This window comes from Microtus ochrogaster, chromosome 19, assembly GCF_000317375.1.
Source record: "Microtus ochrogaster isolate Prairie Vole_2 chromosome 19, MicOch1.0, whole genome shotgun sequence".
In the NCBI taxonomy this organism is placed as follows: Eukaryota; Metazoa; Chordata; class Mammalia; order Rodentia; family Cricetidae; genus Microtus; species Microtus ochrogaster.
In genome coordinates, this window is record NC_022021.1 from 55778735 (window position 1) to 55798440 (window position 19706).

The 19706-nt window shown below is 41.4% G+C and overlaps 1 protein-coding gene across 3 annotated transcripts in view; it reads left to right on the plus strand.

Annotated features, from left to right (window-relative positions):
• Pde4d (phosphodiesterase 4D) overlaps positions 1 to 19706 on the plus strand; it is an 851276-nt gene that overhangs the window by 316900 nt on the left and 514670 nt on the right. Inside the window, exon 1 of one of the 3 annotated variants that reach the window (XM_026783771.1) lies at positions 5431 to 6742. The exons of the other annotated variants lie outside the window; for them this stretch is intronic. Within the exon in view, the coding sequence (XP_026639572.1) occupies positions 6603 to 6742 (140 nt within the window). The 5' untranslated portion in view covers positions 5431 to 6602. Of the gene's footprint in view, positions 1 to 5430; positions 6743 to 19706 lie in introns of those variants that run through there. 3 annotated transcript variants of the gene reach the window in all.

The window sequence follows — 19706 nt, forward strand, 5'->3', positions numbered from 1 at the left end:
GTGTTCAAAAAATGGAAGGATCTCCCTTGCTCTTGGATTGGGAGGATCAACATAGTAAAAATGGCAATTCTACCAAAAGCAATCTATAGATTCAATGCAATCCCCATCAAAATCCCATCAAAATTCTTCACAGATGTGGAGAAGACAATAATCAACTTTATATGGAAAAACAAAAAACCCAGGATAGCCAAAACAATCTTATACAACAAAGGATCATCTGGAGGCATTACCATCCCTGACTTCAAACTCTACTACAGTGCTACAGTATTGAAAACAGCTTGGTATTGGCATAAAAACAGAGAAGTCGACCAATGGAATCGAATAGAAGACTCTGACTTTAACCCACAAACCTAATAAGTGCTTACTCTTGCAGCAATTTGATGAGCCCTTTTTTGCTGACACTCATGGGAGACCTACCTTTTCCTAAACAGAAAGGGAGAGAGAGTGGAATTGGGGGAGGGGGTAGTAGAGGGTGGGGCCAGGACTAGGAGAAGAGGAGGGAGGGGAAAGTGTGGCAATTACATGTAAAATAAATAAACAAATTAATTAATTAATTTAAAGAGATGGGTTTCTAGTGGATTTTTAAAAATTTTCAGTTGGTACCGTGTAAAAAGAACATACAGAAATTGAATATAGCCATGATGTGTTGAAGCATCACACAGTTTTCTGATGCTTAGCAGTTGAAACCCTGGCTTCACAACGTGCTTCTCCTGTTTCAGTTATGAATGTGCTGAAAAGCATGCCTTCAGCCTTTGCTAGTGGTTGTGAGAAGTAGAATTTCATCACTATTAATATGGTCATTGGTTAACATTTAGTGAGTGCCAATAATGTTTTTTGGTGTCATAAACACACCAAAACACTGAAACAAGTAAATTGTATCTTACTGAAAAATCAGTATTTATATTAGAAGAAAAACATTAAAACATATGTAACAGTTAATAAATATTTTTTGTACCCAAAAGTAGCTTATTACTAATTTATTTCAGTAAATAAAATAGTACATAAGACTGTAAGTTTATACACATACATATATAGTGTAGATATATACACATTTTACATACACAGATTTTACTTATGTAAGTACAGGCACCACACACACACACACACACACACACACTCAGAGAGAGATGTATATATAAAACCAAATGATATTTCAAATAGATTTAGAAACTGATGAAAATTATACAAAACATAAGCAATAAGAACCTAAAACTAAGGAATAACATCCTGAGACACCAAGACAAAATGTAAATTCCACTTTTTGTCTTCAAATTTTCTGTGATCTGTTAAGAGATCCAAATGGATCTAGTTTTGATATACTTCAATATAACATACTTTAGTATTAGTATATAGTAACTATAGATACTATGTGCTACAATATATAAAGATATTTTATATGTTAATATATTACATATAATAAATTTATATAAACCAAAGGGCAAAGATACTGTCTTTTAATGACAGAAGAACAAAGGTTAACAAGTCCCTTGAGAGATGGCAGATTCCCTAACACAACTGTACAGATGGTTACAAAGTCATACAAAATTAATGAAGGATTATGGTTTAGGTACTTGTCAGTTCATGTCTAAACACATGGGTATTTTCATCTTGTTTCATCCAAGGTAACACTGATATTAGCTTATTAATTATTCCAGCCTATGTTGGTAACACAAAGATTTCTGTTGCTATTTAAAATGAAAAGTTTCTCTGAAAGTGAAACTCCCTGGGTAACATCAATGAGTTAATTCACCTCACCTCCCGTTTCTGATAAGTACAAATGACTAAGGGTCAAGGAAACACCCGAGTTCAGTGACCAGGGTGGGGCTTTACAGTTCTGTGATCATATTAGCACGATGCTATAACTTAGCCTTAATACCTGAAAGGCATGTTGAAAATTGGAAAAATTCGAAGAGAATGGAGACTTCAAACAAAAGGAAATAGGACGAGTTTCTGAAGAAGGTGTTGGCTCTCTGTGTCTCTTTGAGAGCAAACTTTGAGAGGAAGGAGCAAGCAAAGAGAGACCCCCTGTCTCCACTTTGGCTCACATCAAGGTCCCGAGAGTTTAGTCTGAAAAACTGGCACTCTTTGGAGTCAGCCTCCTTCTCACAAAAAAAAAAAAAAAAAAAAAGGAAGTGGCAATGCTGGGTAGTTAATTCTCTCTTTGAGCCTGAAGGAAGACTAAGCAGTGGTGTGTATAGGTGTGAACGTCTGGGTGGTGTTTTTGTTGGAGTATGCACACGTGTGTGCCTTCAGGGCAGGTCATCTGGTATTCTGCTCCATCCCTTGGGTCAACGTCTCACTGGACCTGGAGCTATTGCCTCTGGCCCTCCATAAAATGAGTAACTAGGCACCCATGTGACTATACCAAGCTTTTCCGTGTTGGTTCTCTGGCCCCCATGTTTGCAGAGCAGTTGTCTTGCCTGAAAGTCACCTCCCCAGCCCTAAGTAGCTTTTCAATGAAAGTGTTGGCTAAGGCATTTTCATTTGCTCTATGTTTTAGCTCTCACTTAAATAGTAAATTAACCATCTTTTTGCTCACATATCTCGTTCGAGGGTAGTTAATGCTGATCCGGCCTCGAAAGGTCAACTACTCCTATGCTTTTTGCAGGACTGAAATCTTAAAGGCCACAAAACATAACCAGTCTTGTTTCTGGTTGAACTGAGGCTCCAGCACAGCCACAGGGACCTCACCGCGGCCTACCTGTCAGAGGCTAGGGAGTAGAGAGCCTTTATTGATGGGAAGCAGCCATTAGGCTGAGAACAGCAATACAACCTGTAATGGCTCACCTGCAATTAGAAGTTGTGGAAAGTAACAGTTATCTTCAAACACAACAAAGCAGAGAGGTTGTACCTTAGTCCCTCAATGCTCTTCATCTTATAGAACTCATTTCTAAGCTGACAAACTGCGCTGCTGCTGGTTTCTGAAAGTCGCGCATCCGTTAAATATTGTCTCGTGAGCTATCATTTTGTTACTTAATGGTCACACCTCTTAAAACTCGGACTCTATTTCCAAATTGAAAACTGCTCTAATAGACAACCCAAACCTGTTCTCTCATATTTGCCGAGTCTGCAAAACTAGGCAACTTAAGGTTATTCATTAAATTGTAATCTTAGCTCCCTGAACTGTGAGATAAATTATATTTTGCTTTGTTCTGCTTCAAGAGTTTTTAGTGCTTAGAATTGTTTCTCAGTTGTTACTATCTAGCTTTTGCTATTTTATTTGATACAGTTACACATATAAAAGTAAATAAAGTCCACCTAAAACATATTAAACTGAAGGGTAAGTAGAGAATAACTCAGTGGCAGAATGTATGTCTAACTTTTGTGAGGCCTCAATTTCAAGGGCCCACGCTGGAATATTGATTGAAATATCTTCTCAAAGTATACTTTAATTCAAAAATCTCATTTAATAACAAAATGATTGAGTCCCCGTGTGTTTTCACTCTATAAAGTATTTCACTTTTGTCATTCCTAGCCAGTATCAGATGTTAAACTGTGTTCTATCAGGGAAAGCTTGGGGGGATTTTGGCCTATGAATAGAATGGAAATCATATGTTCTCAAACAAACAAAACATGTCAGATGAGGAATGCTTACTAGAGGGGAAATTATAGTGCTACATTATTTTTGTTTCTATCTATGCTACTTTCTAAGTAAGAAGTATGTGCAGGTTTGGGGACAGTTAATTCTTGTCCCACCATCCCTACCGTAGAAGAGAAGGAACAGCTGCCATAGCCTGAATAGACTCCAGGGCTTCTTCTCCCTGAAAGAGTGATGATGGGCAAATGCTGGCCCTTAGAGTTCCTTCCAAAAGGGGTAAAACACTTCATTTTGTGGAGATAGAATAATACAGGCAAGAATCTTAAAAAACATTAAGCTAGTGCCAGGCCGTTATTACTGCAGTGGAGAAAGAAGTTGAGAGCTGTGTGCTCAGCCTTCTTGCTTCAGGTGTGTTAGTCTTCCTGCTATCCCTTTACCAACTAAGTGCCTGCACACTTCATCAACACCCCAGGGTTAGTCACTGTTGGATGGGTTAAAGGAGATTCTGGTGCAAAACTCTCAGAAGACAGTTAGGACATTACTAGTACACCTAGATCTTAAATAATGATGCTATTCAAGTATTTGCTGTGATATACCAGTGTGAATGACTGTGTGATTCCTGATTTCAAGCATTCCTAGCTTCTTAAGAACAATTCACGCTGAAGGGGCCTGGGAAGGATCATTGAGGACCTTAGGAGAGAGATTTAGTCCCTTCATAACAAAGGTGCTGCAAGGACATCGCCTATGCCACAGGAAGTGCCAGTGACTTTCCTCAAGCTCCTTTGTGCTATAGGGCACCATCTTTCTGCATGCAAAGTTCAAATTGCTTTAAAGGAACCACTCAGTTCTTCCTCTTCCCAGGAATGAGTTCTTGCCCTAGAACCATCAATTGATCCAATCATAGCAGTTCTCAAACTATTTTTTTTTAACACTTGCTTTAGAATTTATGGGAAGTTAATTCCCCTCTCTCCAAGTAATGCTTTCTGCAAGGACAAGAACTCACTGGGGAAAGCAACTGAAGATAAGTGGCGTGATCTATTAAGTGTTGCCAGTATCCCATTTAATATTAAACAATTGCATAATGGCCTTCTTAAATACCCAAGCTAAAAGTGACGCATTAATGGTGTGTATACCACCACAGAGAAGCCCATTCTCTGGCTGGTAGGCGACAAGCACCATTCAAGTGCCAAGCTACTATTCCAAGAGTTTACTATTTTATTCTGGCTCCAAAATGGCACCAACAATGATGGGGTGCTTTCAGGGGATTGCTGAACAGGATTCTTTTGCAACAAAAGGGGGCAGGCTCCAGGAAATGAAACAGGGAGCTCTCCTCTGAGGTACACACCCACTAATCAAACAAGAAGCTTTATGACATGCGCAAATGCAATTGAAGTCTAACTGATTTCTGCAGAACTGACTTCCCCAGGATTTCCTGTCTAAAGTCATAGTGTGGAAATCTGTAGTTAACTGGCTACAAATCATCTAGTAAGTAAGGCTTCTCCGCCCCCATATTTTTGTTCAAAAAACAAACCAAAAACCCTATTATTTGCACATTCTCTCTGGACTTCTTTTGTTTCCTTTCTTTTCATTGAATACACTGAAGAACTAAACAAACAGAAAAACCCTCCCCCATAATATCTATTGGTTCAGCGTGTCATTTCCCTATGAGGTTATTTACAGGTTTCTTTAGCTTTTCCTGCCTGGTAATTACTTACTGAAAGAAATCGGCTCCTTCGGGGCAAGCTCTTCCCTTTAACCCGCTTCCCTCACTCTCCCTAGGAGGCTAGCAAGGAGCGCGCCTCTCTGCAGTGTCCGGGAACCCACCTAGAGGGCCCCCTTGACGCCAGCACATCCCCTGTCAGGCAGCAGTCTGCAGCTGAGCAAGCGGGCTGCTGCAGAGTTAATGTACAGTACCACGGAGCCTGCAAGTGTCCTGAGCTGCTCAGAGCTGAGGCGGCGCAGCCCAGAGCGGACAAGGCGCCTGAGAGGATTCCAAAGGTTCTGCCGGAAATTCGGTGTGGGGGGGACTCCAGCTGGAGCCTGTTGCCACTCTGTGTTTTAAAAGCATGCAAGGTCTGTATAGCTTGGGCATGAGAATCTTGCGGATGTCAGAGCATCAGAGTAAATGACATCTACCCGGGAGCTGAACTGGGGGTAAGGAGAACAGAGAGAAAGGAAAGCCGACCGAGTAAGAAATTCTAAGACACCGTCTGCCTTGCAGCTGTGCAATTCATTTTCTTGCCAAGGCAATATATTAAAAGGTCACACACGCTTTTGATAAGAAATTAGAGGGGATTCTACAGTGAGACAATCGATAGCTTAGTCATTTTACTTAAAGAGCGCAGACAGCCTTATTGTGGGGTTAGGCGGCAGATGAATTTCATCACGACAGCGCCTTCTGAAGTCATGATGGGAGCCGGCACTAACCCTGTCCTGCAAAGCAGAAATTGCTCATTGCATTCCTACTTGAGCATTCAAAACCAGCGATTCTGAGATCTGGAGACCAGCGATTCTGAGATCTGGAGAAGAAGTTGGCTTGTGCTCTACGTGGTGTCTAGTCCCTGTGCCCAGGTCTTTGTTGGACAAGTCTCAGACTCAGACGGTAGCACTGCGTTAAAGTGACCACACAGGAATATGTGTCTAAGAAAGAAGAAAAAGCAGTATTCCTCCCTAAAGGACAGCATGGCAAAGCAGCGTGAAGTTTTCCATTGCCCTCCTAACACTTCTTTAACAAGGATAACAAGAAACTGTCTTTTGACTCCTTTTTGTCCACATTCCATAGTCCTTTCTGCGAGGATGCATTAATTCATACTGGAGGCAGTTGGATTTCGGCAGGACAATACTCGCCATCATTTAGGATTAGCAGTTGGACTGGTTATTTTAGTGTGTTGACTAGTGGAAGCTACATGGATGGACTCCTACCTGCAGTACTCTGTGATGTTTCTTTCTTTCAATCCTGGAAGGGCTTTTCTGTTTTTTGCTATTTGTGGTTTTTTTTTTGGGGGGGGGGTCAATTTTGGGGAAGGGAGAATTCATTACTTGTTGCCATAATTGTCCATGATCGATGCTCAAGCCAGAGGGTTGGGACTCATCTGTGAAAATCACTACATGTAACATAGGAGACAAGGAAAATATTCATGACGTCCACTCTGCCAACATGATGCACGTGAACTCCTTCCCCTTTAGAAGGCATTCCTGGATATGGTGAGTAACCAACACCCCTTCAGTCTGAATGCTCAGAATTCTAAAACCCAGGACAAGAAGCGGGGGGGGGGGGGATTGTCCTGAACAAGAATACAGGGGGGTGGGGGTGGGGAAGCAGAAAAAAACTAACCTAAGTGTAAAACCAAGAAGACTGAGAAGTAACGATTATGCAATTAAAATTTTTTTGTTGATATAAAGCATCCCAAATAAGAAAATCATAAAGGTATTCACATAACTAATATTTCACAGTACAAAAAAATAGAAAATGACAATCAACCTAGTATGTAACAGAAATGGGAGGGTTGGAAATTTGCTTCGTCTGTCTTTTTTATTTGAAAGTGGCCCCAGGTAAGGCTATACAAGGATTTTTGACATCTCCTATCAATTGGCCTGCATTCCACAGAAGGCTGGAGGAAACTTTTAATGCTGACTCAATATTTCTCAAACACATCATAACATCTGACTTGCTCACATTTAAAAATGCTTTAGCTGTTCAAGGATAGCACTTCTGGGCTGAACCAATAGAATTCTGATACAATTCTTCTCAACACTTGAAGTGCTCTAACTCCTAGAAAGCTCGCTTAGTTCTTGAGTGTTTGGTGAGGGATTAAGGTTCCATTCAATGATCCAATGTGTTGAGGTTTCCAGACAGGGCCATCATGTTCCATTTCTGGTTGGCGTCTGTGCCTGAGTGTGTAGGAGCTAATTGCCGAGGCCGTGACAAGGACAAAGGTGCTTATTTTGAAAGTTTCTTGTCTTCAGTGTCCCTATAGGAGGGCGTGGATTCAATTTCTCACAGCAGAAACTTTGTGATGTATGCATGGAAAAAGCACATTGTGAGGATTTAGTCTTACAACATGCATGCGTTACGCTACTCTATTGAGCCTGACGTTTCAAAGCATGTTTCCCCTGTAAACATTTTTGACGGGACTCAAGATAAGTAACAGATACACAAACACAGATTTCTGAGGGGTCCATCACTGGTTTTGTGGCCCATCAAAGTCTCCTAGTTTAAGACACCAGCAAAATCACCTAGTGGGGTGTTCCGGGGATTCCAATTCCCAGCTAAAACTCCCTTGCAAAGAATGCGGGGTGGGAGACCTCCTCTGTCATTCTTGGCAGGACCCTGTTTTGTGACAACTCCAGAGTTACCAGAACCACAGCTGAGGTGGGTCTCCTTCTCCCACAGCCTCCATCCCCAAGCTCTGGTGTGTCTGTGAGAGAGGCTGGATGGCCTGTCTGCAGGCCTCAGTGGCCCACTTCCAACTGCATCGCCAGAGTTCCAGACTCAGGAGGGCTTTGGTTTCAGTGCCTTGCTTCCTCTGCTGGTGATGGTCAGACATCAGCATAAGGCTCTAGTTGTTCTTATAGAAAGCATCACATCAGTAGCCCTTGATCCTGAGATTAAAAGGGCTAGAAGTCATCCTGGTACACAGTAGGCATCTGTCCATCTTTCTTCTGTTTTTAGCTTTCTTCATGGCTAATGCCATGCCTCGGGAACTTTGCTTTAAACAAAGCAAAGGTAAATTTCCTTTAAAGAGAAAATTACCATTTTCTTTTATATAAAGTGTACCCTTCTGCAAAGCAACAGTTTCTAATCTAGCTAAGTTTTATTGTTTGAGTCCATTTGTTTATGTTGCAATAGCTAGGACTCCTGTACCCTTTGGGTGCCTAGTAGCATAATCACCTTTTATTTTCATTAACCTCCCCTCTACTTTTGACACGAAGAAAAGGAGCTGTTCTACACTATAGTTTTGGGGGGAAATGCAAATTTGCTTATTCACGCTTCTGTCGTTCTGTAATAAATGTGTTCCAAAGATGTATAGAGAAGTTGAGAGTCCTGAATGGTTTCTTTTGTGCCTGGAGCTAGGTAACCCTTCATCCATTTCACTGCATGCTGTGCCAGGGTGGATACCGGTGCTCTGTGTGACTGTTTTCCCCTGGGCTCCTTAGAAGGCTTCGGTATTGAGACATTTAACTCAAAGGAGGAAGGTAGTGGTTTTTTCCAGGTGACCCACTTAGCGGTGTGCTTGACTCTTAACTTGCCCAGTTGTTGTTTTCCTTCTAGATCACCCCACCTCAGTGCTGCAGTAAGCCAGTCTTACTGTCTGACAGGAAACCTTCTTTCCCTTTGCCCCGCAGTTAGAGCCCCTTTTGGATCAGTGTCTATGCTCTTCAGTGCTCTTGTTAAGAAATCCAAAGGTACAAAGGGACTCTGTCTTTCTTCATCTTCACACGCTCCTCTGCTTCTTTGTGGAGGGACGGATCAGAAGGTGGCAACAGACCAATGTCATTTGAAAGGGAGACAATGTGCTCTGATTTCAGGAACCCTAGCTCAGGTCCTTGAAGGCACTAAGTCCTTTGGATAGGCCAGGTAGACACACACACACACACACACACACACACACACACACACAGCCTAGCCTCTTTCTTGTTTGCCTTATGAGAAGCCAGGAAGAGAGAGAAATTAATAATTGCAGGTCTGGAGAAGTTTCGGAAGTTTCTCAGGGTCCCTATCCAAACAGAAATTCTCATCTTTCTATCCTCAGCCTGGTGCGTGGATGATTGTGCAATCCAATGACCAGTTCACTGTTTCTCAGTTACAAAGGTAAAGTTAATAAGTGGACCGAGTACCTGGCTTAATAGAACACCCGCCCCTTGGCAGTACTAGCAGAGTGGCCGAAGGGTATGAAGAATGTGTCCTCCTTGCTTGAAGCTACATTTGAAGTATTTGCTGGAGGATTTTATTGCAAAGGCGTCTTTTCCATTACACAGTTTAGCCTTTTTACTGCCAAGCCAAACAAAGATAAGGATTGGCCCGACTGAATAAACAAGCAGTCTATACCTCCAGTGTTTTAATCCACCAAGTTGGGAGAGCAGAATGGTAGGTAGCCTGGCAATGCAGGAATGGGGCTTCCATGGTCGAAGAAGGAAAATACAAGTCAGCTTTCTAGGAATTTAAATTCCATCCAGCAGCAATTAAGAGGACTCCTAAGAAGCCTCGCGATTACAAGAAGGGATCTCGCAAGGATGGCACAACACAGTGGCGCTCACATAGGCCAGCAGTTTTTGCACGCGCATATCACATAATTTGTATAGAATGATTTAGAAAAAGATTATAAAAATGCTACAAACCGGTGCAAGAGGCACCAAGTTGAATGCAATCAAGAGGGGTAGTTTCAAACTTTAGGAAGGCCTGCTATTTGGATTCCTCTGTAACCCTTTTTGAATGGGCTCAGCTGACCCAGAGAATGGAGCTGGTAAAAGTCAAAGAACTTTGCTGAAGAAGGAAGGTTTGGGACTAGTAATTATGGATGCTGATTAATTATTTACTCATTTGGTGCTTAGGGCTTCATTTTCATAGGACCAGCTGTCTAAATGCTTCTTAACATACTTCAGCGGTGATGTTGACAGCTCTCCTTGATCAAGAGGTGAAATGGGGGTGATTATAGCCCCTTAAATCAATATTGAGGCTGTTTCTGCTTTAAGGCCTCTGGACCCCTTTATTGTACAGTCTGCTCCCAAGTATAAGCTCTCAAGAGCTGAAGTCTAGTAGACACAGTTGGGGTATTTCTCTATAAAGCAAGGGTTTTACTCATGAGTGAATTCACTCTGTTTTGTTTTGATTGATCCATACCCTCTATAGTGTCGGGCAAAGTATAGATAAGCATGCAATAGTATTATTTGCATATGTTCAAAACTGGGCAAGTATATATTTTAAAGAATTCACCCAATGAAATAACATTTGGGGCAAGACAAGATGACTTGTTTAAAGAAGGCAAATTCTTCCTCTCTGGCCACTTTTCAATTAAAGCTTCAGAAAGAAGTATAAGCTAGAAATAAATTTTGCAGAGTAAAAGATTACAATATATGCAGTGAAGGACAGGCTGAATCGAGTCTTCTACAGAATTATGCTAGTCTGCTCAGTTTGGTAAGCAAAAGCCATCAAGTGTCTGCAGAGTTTCTTTGGCCATTGTGTCAGTTGACCTTGTCTCAGAGCTTCCACGTCCTCTTTGGGGCAGTTTTTCCCCAAACACCAGCCTCGAAACTCAGAGCTAGATCCTGAAAGGACCAAAAAGTTGACATGGAAACATTTGGCTAATAAGATCAGGCTGAGAATCACGGGGACTCATCTTGTTCATCCATCATTAGAGCACAGTTGTAAGTTCGGGCAATTATAAGGCAGACGGTTAAGCTTAGATAAAGGTGGTTTTTAAATAGATGATCTTCTGACCTTATTAAATATACTATCTCCCCCTCTTGGCTTTCCATTTTAATGTCCTTTATTGACCCTCACTGTATCCTTCATGAATTCTAAGCAGTACCGTAGAGCTTATAAGTGAAAATAAAATGTATGAGGAGCATCGTGATTGAGAAGAAATTTACAACTGGAAACCCTAGTGTGTGCACATGACCTATGGAATGAAACTCTAGCACTTTAGTCTTCTATGGCTGCTAACCTGCTGTATTTTTAAATCCTGACTGTGAGTTAAGTGGGGCCAAGCTGGGGAGGTCTTGGAGAATCTTTACAAAAGAAAGAAAGGAAAAAATATATATTAGCCAAGAATTTAGGCTATCTCTTGTCTGTTAAATTCTTTACTACCCACTCTACTCCTTTAGTTTTGGTCCTGTTGAGTTGCTTCTTCTAACACTGATGTCTTTCAGCTAAATGAAATTTAGTCAACTCTGGAGACAGAGAAATGTATTTCAGAAGTCTGAAGTGAGAGAATAACCAAAGGGAAAGTAACAGTCACTTTCTCGTTGTTTATAGTTTCAGAAGTTCCTATTTATTTATTTGTTTGTTTATTTATTAAAGATTTCTGTCTCTTCTCCGCCACCGCCTCCCATTTCCCTCCGTCTCCCCCAGGTAAGTCCCCCCCCTCCTCAGCCCGAAAAGCAATCAGGGTTCCCTGACCTGTGGGAAGTCCAAGGAACCCCACCTTCATCCAGGTCTAGCAAGTTGAGCATCCAAACTGCCTAGGCTCCCCCAAAGCCAGTATGTGCAGTAGGATCAAAAACCCATTGCCATTGTTCTTGAGTTCTCAGTAGTCCTCATTGTCCGCTATGTTCAGAGAGTCCAGTTTTATCCCAGGCTTTTCCAGACCCAGGCCAGCTGGCCTTGGTGAGTTCCCAGTAGAACATCCCCATTGTCTCAGAGTGTGGGTGTACCCCTCGCGGTCCTGAGTTCCTTGCTCATACTCTCTCTCCTTCTGCTCCTGATTTGGACCTTGAGATTTCTGTCTGGTGCTCCAATGTGAGTCTCTGTCTCTGTCTCCTTTCATTGCCTGATGAAGGTTAATATTCAGGAGGATGCCTGTATGTTTTTCTTTGGGTTCTCCTTATTTAGCTTCTCTAGGACCAGTAATTATAGGCTCAATGACCTTTGTTTATGGCTAGAAACCAAATATGAGTGAGTACATCCCATGTTCCTCTTTTTGGGTCTGGCTTACCTCACTCAGGATAGTGTTTTCTATTTCCATCCATTTGTATGCAAAATTCAAGAAGCCCTTGTTTTTTACTGCTGAGTAGTACTCTAATATGTCTATATTCCATACTTTCTTCATCCATTCTTCCATTGAAGGGCATCTAGGTTGTTTCCAGGTCTGGCTATTACAAACAATGCTGCTATGAACATCGTAGAGCATATACTTTTGTTGTATGATAAGGCCTCTCTTGGCTGATCTCCAAAATATATAAAGATCTCAAGAAACTAGACCGTAAAAGGCTAATCAACCCAATTATAAAATGGGGCATTGAGCTGAACAGAGAATTCTCAACAGAAGAAGTTCAAATGGCCAAAAGACACTTAAGGTCATGCTCAACTTCCTTAGCGATCAGGGAAATGCAAATCAAGACAACTTTAAGATACCATCTTACACCTGTCAGAATGGCTAAAATAAAAAACACCAATGATAGCCTTTGCTGGAGAGGTTGTGGAGAAAGGGGTACACTCATCCATTGCTGGTGGGAATGCAAACTTGTGCAACCACTTTGGAAAGCAGTGTGGCGGTTTCTCAGGAAATTCGGGATCAACTTACCCCTGGTCCCTTTTATTTTTTAACCCTTGACTCGCATTTATCTTTTTGTAGCCTATCACACAAAATGTAACTGTCTACCTTCTTCATTCCAGTCTTTTAGGCAATTGCTTCAAAATGTCTCTAAGACATAAATTAACTGACGTCTGATGTCTGATGATCACTCGATGTGCTGTTAGGTTGTCTTTCCTATTGATTGAGAATCATCAGCCTAGACACAGGGCCAAGACAACGTGGTTAGGGATAATATCATATAAAAATTGTGTAGTGTATTACATAGATATATACATACACACACACACATATATATACATATACATATATACACTTATGTATATAGAGGGTTTGAAGGGTGGATAACCAGGATTATACATACATGTTATTGGCTGTGTAGATCACATAACTCCCAAGTTTCTAATTGTAACCTAAACTGTGTTACTGCTTTATAGGACCTTGTGAATGCTCTCTGAGCTCTTAACACCACTAGTTAAAATCAATGCACCATCTAGTCATCATTTGTGCTAGAAATCATGGAAGACAACCTCATAGAATGAACATGAGTGATAATTTATTAAAAGGGCATGCTAAAAGCATGTAACTGAATTTTTAAAGAATATCGGTAACAAATATAACTATTTTATGTAACATGGTACAACCACACTGGCTGAGCTCGCCTGCGTGTGCCCTGTGATATCATACGAGCAACATCATTCAGTAACAACAGTGACGTTAATTTGCATTTGTATGTATGATCTATGTTATGGTGTGTTTGAGGATGCACGCTCCCGTTGTGCACACGTGGAGACTATCTCATGCCGTTTCAATAACTCTCCACTTTCTATTTTTGAGATATGGTCTGTATCTGAACCTATAACTTATTGTTTTGGCAAGGCTGGCTGACAAGGAAGCCTGCCAGATCTGCCTGTCTTCCCAGCCTCCAGCCATTACTGGAGTTACAGATATGTGCTACCATGCCCAGCTTTCATATAGGTACTGGGAATTCTGAGCTCTGCTCCTTATGTGTGTACAGAAAATACTTGACCCACTGAGGCATCTCACTAGCCAACAGTGGCTTTCTGTTTTCACCTTCTTGACCCATTCTTTACACAATGGAATGCTCAGAAGCTCAGGGACTTTCTCAGGATGCCATTCTGCTGGCATAATGAAGCTGGCCCACCCCAGGTCTGGCCTAATTTCAACTCCCAATCTCTCTTTAATCCGCTACGCGGATTTTGTAAAAGATGCCTCCACACTGTGTCCATGGCCCTTCTAGAAAACAGATGAACAATATACCAGGGAAAATTGGCAGATTGTCTTCTATTAGTTAGCTTGTTGGGTAAGTATGCCCGACACCTGTGACTGCGAATGACATTCCTTGTGGAGGTATTTGTGGATCTTAGCACTATGACCTCTGCTTCCTCTATGTCAGCAGCTTTCTCTGTTTTCTCAGAATGAATAATGTTTGCAAGGAATTTGCCGCCAGCTGCACTCCTGAGCCATTCTGGCCCAAAGGGTCCTTTGCAAATTAGTAGAAGGTGCTTCTCCAGGCAAATATATTCGGAGAGTTGCCACACTCAGTTTGGTGAAGGAAAAGCACAAGCTGCACGGAGTGCTGAATTGGCAGGACACTGGTGCACAGTGAAAAGAACCCTATCCTCTGGACTCACATGTCGTGAGCAGAGAAGGAGGGTCTGCGCCATTGATCGTCTTTACAGGGATGCTGATTGGCCATGTCTACGCTAGCCCCAGCTCTACATTATTAGCTCTACTTGGTGACAGTCAGATGAAATAATTCTGACAGTGTTTTGCTGATCATATAAATCTGGGCGTTTGCTGCCAACATTGCTGCTTTTCAAACTGATCAACTCACTCTGGAATTCTAAATTTGTTAATGTCCTGAGGAAGAGAGTATGAAGATTGTCTGCAATGACATCATACCTGCTTCTGGATAAGGTCATCCTTAGTGGATTATATTGGAACAGGTAGAACACAGTAAGTGTTCTAAGCATAGAATATTCCCAAATAAATACCTTAAGAGTCCTTCCTTGATATATTCATAGGTTTGTGCAACAGCCACAGAAAACATGACTACAGTACAATAGGGAACAGATAACTAAGAGGTATACAAGGCTTTGTAAGATACAAAGGAAGACTCAACTTAGTTGCATTAACACGAGTACCTTAAAGAAGTGTAGAAACGTAAGATAAAAACCTATGCTGATCCGTATGAGGACTGCGGACTACTGAAACAATTGTCAGAGTGGTTTGAGGGACTGTCTCAGGGAAAGCTTTATTTTAGGGGTTTCAAAACCAGAAAACTTAGGCAAAATGACTTTGTTTCAGTTTTGAGCAGAAAGGATAAGAGTGGCGACAGAAGGTGGGACAGGGAGAGTAGAAGGGAGGGAAAGCCGGTTGCTAGTATACAGAATCACAAGGAACCGGCTTTCCCTCACTTACTGAAGGAAGAATCCAGTGGAGAGCACACTGCTCTAAGTGAGAAGGAGGGTCAGGAGAAGAGATGTAGATAATATCGCAACTATATTGATGCGAGTCTTGAGATCCTGGGAGAATTTGTTTGTGTTACTTCCGTTTCCTATGAGATACGAAAGTTTAAAATCACATCTTAGCAGGGGATGTGGCACAGCAAGGCAAATGAGATGCCTAGCCAGGCCATGAAACGTCCTCTGTGGAGACAGGAAAGGCTACAAGTTCAAGGGTACCAAGCGTTGAAAATAGAACTCAGATACTGAAAGGCGATATCAAGCCATTGAAAGGTGGTTTAGTCTGGCTTTAAACTTACCGATTCACGTTATGACGGCAGAGGACAGTACGGAGTTCTGACAGACGTGTGGCAACTTCTAATTACTAAATCGTGAATTGTTCTATAATTAAAGTAAATCATTTTATGATCCTTTCCAATCAAGTATGGTTTGGGGATTTCCAGTGCACGCGGCGTTCAATTGCTGCTGACTGTCTGGCCTGAAGCATCTTGGGAATATGAGCATTAGAGGGCAGTCCCAGGTTTGAGACCTGAGTTTGCAAGCCTGAGATTCCTTGTGGCCCCCTGGAAACAACTCGTGCGAGGCAAACAGAAGCCCTGAGTTGTTTGCTTTGACTTTTGTCTTCAAATGAATAAAATACATAGTGGGAAGAAACAAAACAAAACAAAGCAAAACAAAAAAGGCTCAGCTCTGCTCCTTTTTAATAGGAAATTTTCTGTGCCTTTGTTCAAATGTCAAAAATTCATATATATAACCTAATTTTTTTTTTTTACAATGATTTCACCCTGTGAAGTTTACTTGAAACTGTCATTGTTCTCTGGGAAGCTTGCTTGCTGAAAACAATGAAACACTCTATGTGTAACTCTAATTGGTCTAACCTCGTTTAAATATTTATTCATGTAAAATTTCTTTTATGTTCCAATGATGCTTTACAGGGTAAATGACAAATATGAGACATTAATAGCTATTATTTAGTGGTTTTATGAGCCCATAGGCCATGATCACAATTTCTAACAGATTTTATAGTTTCCTCTTTAGTTGTCCTTCCTTCCCGCCTTCCTCCTCCCTTCCATCTCTTTCTGGGACTGTTGTGATATTTCACCTGTGGCTTCCAAACTCACTATAATGTGCTTAGGGATCCTAATCACTAAGAGGGGGACAGTTGTTCTTCAGTTTGAGATAAACAGAGAAGCAATATATTGGTCAGAAAACTACCTGGGGACTGAGGTCTGATTATTTTCTTTAAAAAGTCACATGTATTTATTTCTTATGTAGGAGCATGTGCATGTCATGGTTCACATGTGGAGGTTGGAGGTCATCTTATAGAATTTGTTTTTTTTTTTTCCTCTCTTCTAGTTGGGTCCAGGAAATTGAACTCTCAAGCTTTTCTTCAGTATTTAGCTTTTCCTCTAACAATCCCTAGTCTCTGCTGCAGCAATCTTGCTTTATTCATGCTTCAAAAAAGCCTAACTTTAAACAACAGCAATTTTATACACGCCAGTGTTGACATCCACAATGATAACGAAAACGCATTTGATAGACTGATGGACAATTGAGATATGCACCGCATCTTAAAGACAGTGTTAGATGGAAAGTAATTTCAGAATCGTGTTCCTAGGATTTATGGCTGTCATGATTCATTTCAACTTCTATGAGACAGATCATGTGTTTGGACAGGTAAATTTTCTGTATTAAAAAATTGAGACCTTGAGCTTAAATAATTCTCACACATTTTAACTTTTAACACTGGGGAAAAGTTGTCTGAGTTTTCATATGCAATCGATCTTCTGAATGCTGATTGACCCGAGAGCCCCCTGAGAAACTTTCTTCAGAACTAACTGGCACTTAATTCCCATTCTTTCACTGACTGTGCTTTCATATGTGTGTATGTATCTACATATACTTGTATGTTTGTTCTTTCTGTTGCGACGAATGTCTTAAAATTAACCTTGCAACTCTGTTACGTCTGTGCCTGCATTTATAACATTAATGTTGCATATAAGTTCATTTTCATCATCGGCTCTTAGCATACATCGTAGCACTGTCCAACTAAACTCAAGAAAATCAGTCTTATTGTATTTCATTTAGCCAAGAAAATATACTGGTTCTACATTGTTATAATATGGCATTGGACCCTGCCACATCTGGCCTCTGCCTTTCGAATCTTATAGTATAAGTCTCCTTATCATTTTTAAAAATTTTGTTTCTTTTTGTTTACAACCTACATATCCTATATTTCAGTTTTTAATTTAGATTTCTGATATTATAATCTACTTATATATTACCTCCTTCCCTCTGCATTCCAACAAAGAAAGAGTGAGTGTTTCTATGTGTTCCACATCTTCTCCAGCCTCTGCTGTTATTAGTGAAAACATATGTCTGCAAATAACAAGACATCCTTTTAAATCATAGCTCTAAGTATAAAATTGATATGAGAGTTGTTGATCAGCAAATGCACATAAATGTTGTGCTTTTAAAAAGGGTCTAAGAAGCTAGAGCCCAACTGGTCACTAACCCTGTGCCTATGCACCCCTCTCTCCTTGCATAGCTCCTTTGATGGCACTCTACGTCCTATGAAGACACTTTCCACTGCTCAATGAACCTTGTATTAAAATATTCTTCTATGCAAATCCATGCTAACACATTAGCCACCATTCTGCTTTATTTGCCTACTCTGAATTTAGAACAAAGTCTTCCTTCTGTTCGCCTCGAGCCTTTTGGAATTCTTATAGCACAGCTTGCTTTTCTACAGTCTGTGTCTCTGTGTAGAAAGGTGGTCTACCTTACAGCTAATAGTACCAGCATGGATACAGACAGATATCCTGATTCAAATCTGGATGAGTTACTTAGTGTTTCAGGTACCCCATCTGCAGATGGGGGCTGAATAGGCATTCTTACCTCTTGACTTCTATGAGGATGAACTTCTAGAGAACATGTGCTCAGCCATAGTGCTTGGAGCCATTGTAGATGGGTCACAAATTGGTATCCCTGTGAAGCAGCCATGCAATAAGGATTTGAGCATGGATGGCTTGCTTGGGAGATACACTTGGGGAACAACAACGAGAGAGTATTGTAGCTAGACCAGAAAGGAAAGAAAGCCAGTATGGGGATGCATTCATGGGCAGGTAACCGAGATAGCAGCCCGTCTCAATGCTAATAAGAAGCCCTCGAGTAAAATCTTTCTTCAGGATTGCCCCACATGGTAGAAGGGAGCATTGGAATATCAATGCTCTGACTCCTGGGCCTCCTTCATTCCTGGCAGGGCAAGGCTGATTTGCATGCAAGCAGTGCCTTAGGTGCAGCCCTGCATGTACTTCAGCCAGAACACCACGGGCTCGTGACTTCTGAGGGGAGATGGGCACAGCTGCAGAACTCTCACCATTAATTTTCCAGGACCTATTGCACTTTGTTTTCTTTGGCCTCAGATAGCTCATTTTTCCCCATGAATTTCCATTAACACAAACAGCCTGCACCATTCTGTGTTAGATTATCTGCTGCTTGATGAGGTTTTCTCATCGACACATCTATAAAGGGTAAACAAAACATTCGTGTCTGAGACACCGCCCATCCTTGTCTCAGAGTTACTTATGCCATACACTGCAAACATCATGGTATAGGGAAAGAAAGAAATGTCCTGACTGGGGAGGCAGAAAACCAGTGGTAACTTCTTATGCTTCCTCTTACATAATACACATCCTTTGGTAGTAGCATAACTCACTCCCTCCCCCCCCACAGAAAACATGGCAGGAAATCCTACTTCCTTATTGTACTGTCACGATAAAGACAAGGCGTCATAGACAGGCGTCTGAATGAGGTCTTGTCAAGGAAGAGATGCTAGGTCAGGGCGTCTGCTAGCTTTTCTAAGCCTCTTCCTCTTTTGTGTTGTCTGACTGTTTCATACATTTATATAGTGCATTTTAGTCATTGCCTTCCACCATCTCCTCGCCTCTTCCGCTGGAGCTCTTCTTCCCCACAGTGCCTCTGCTGTAAGCTCTCACTGCATCACCCACTGACCTTAGTGAGAGACATTTGACTTGCATAGATGTCAGGGCAAATTGTCTGTGGCTATCCCACAAAGAAAAGTTCACCCCCTCCCCCAACACCCATTACGTGCCAATACTACCTCTTAGTTACTTTTCTATTGCTGAGTTAAGACACTGTAATCAAGGCAACTTGTAGAACAAAGTGTTAATGGGAGCTTACAGTTTCAGAGGGTAGTACACATCCACCATGTTGGGAATCCCAGCAGGAAGACAGGTATGGGCCTAAGTAGTAGCTGAGAGCTTACATCCTGATTCACAAAACAAGAGGCGAAAAGGGAGGGAGGAAGGGAGGGAGAGAGAGAAAGAGAGAGAGAAAAGAAGAAGAAGAAGAAGAAGAAGAAGAAGAAGAAGAAGAAGAAGAAGAAGAAGAAGAAGAAGAAGAAGA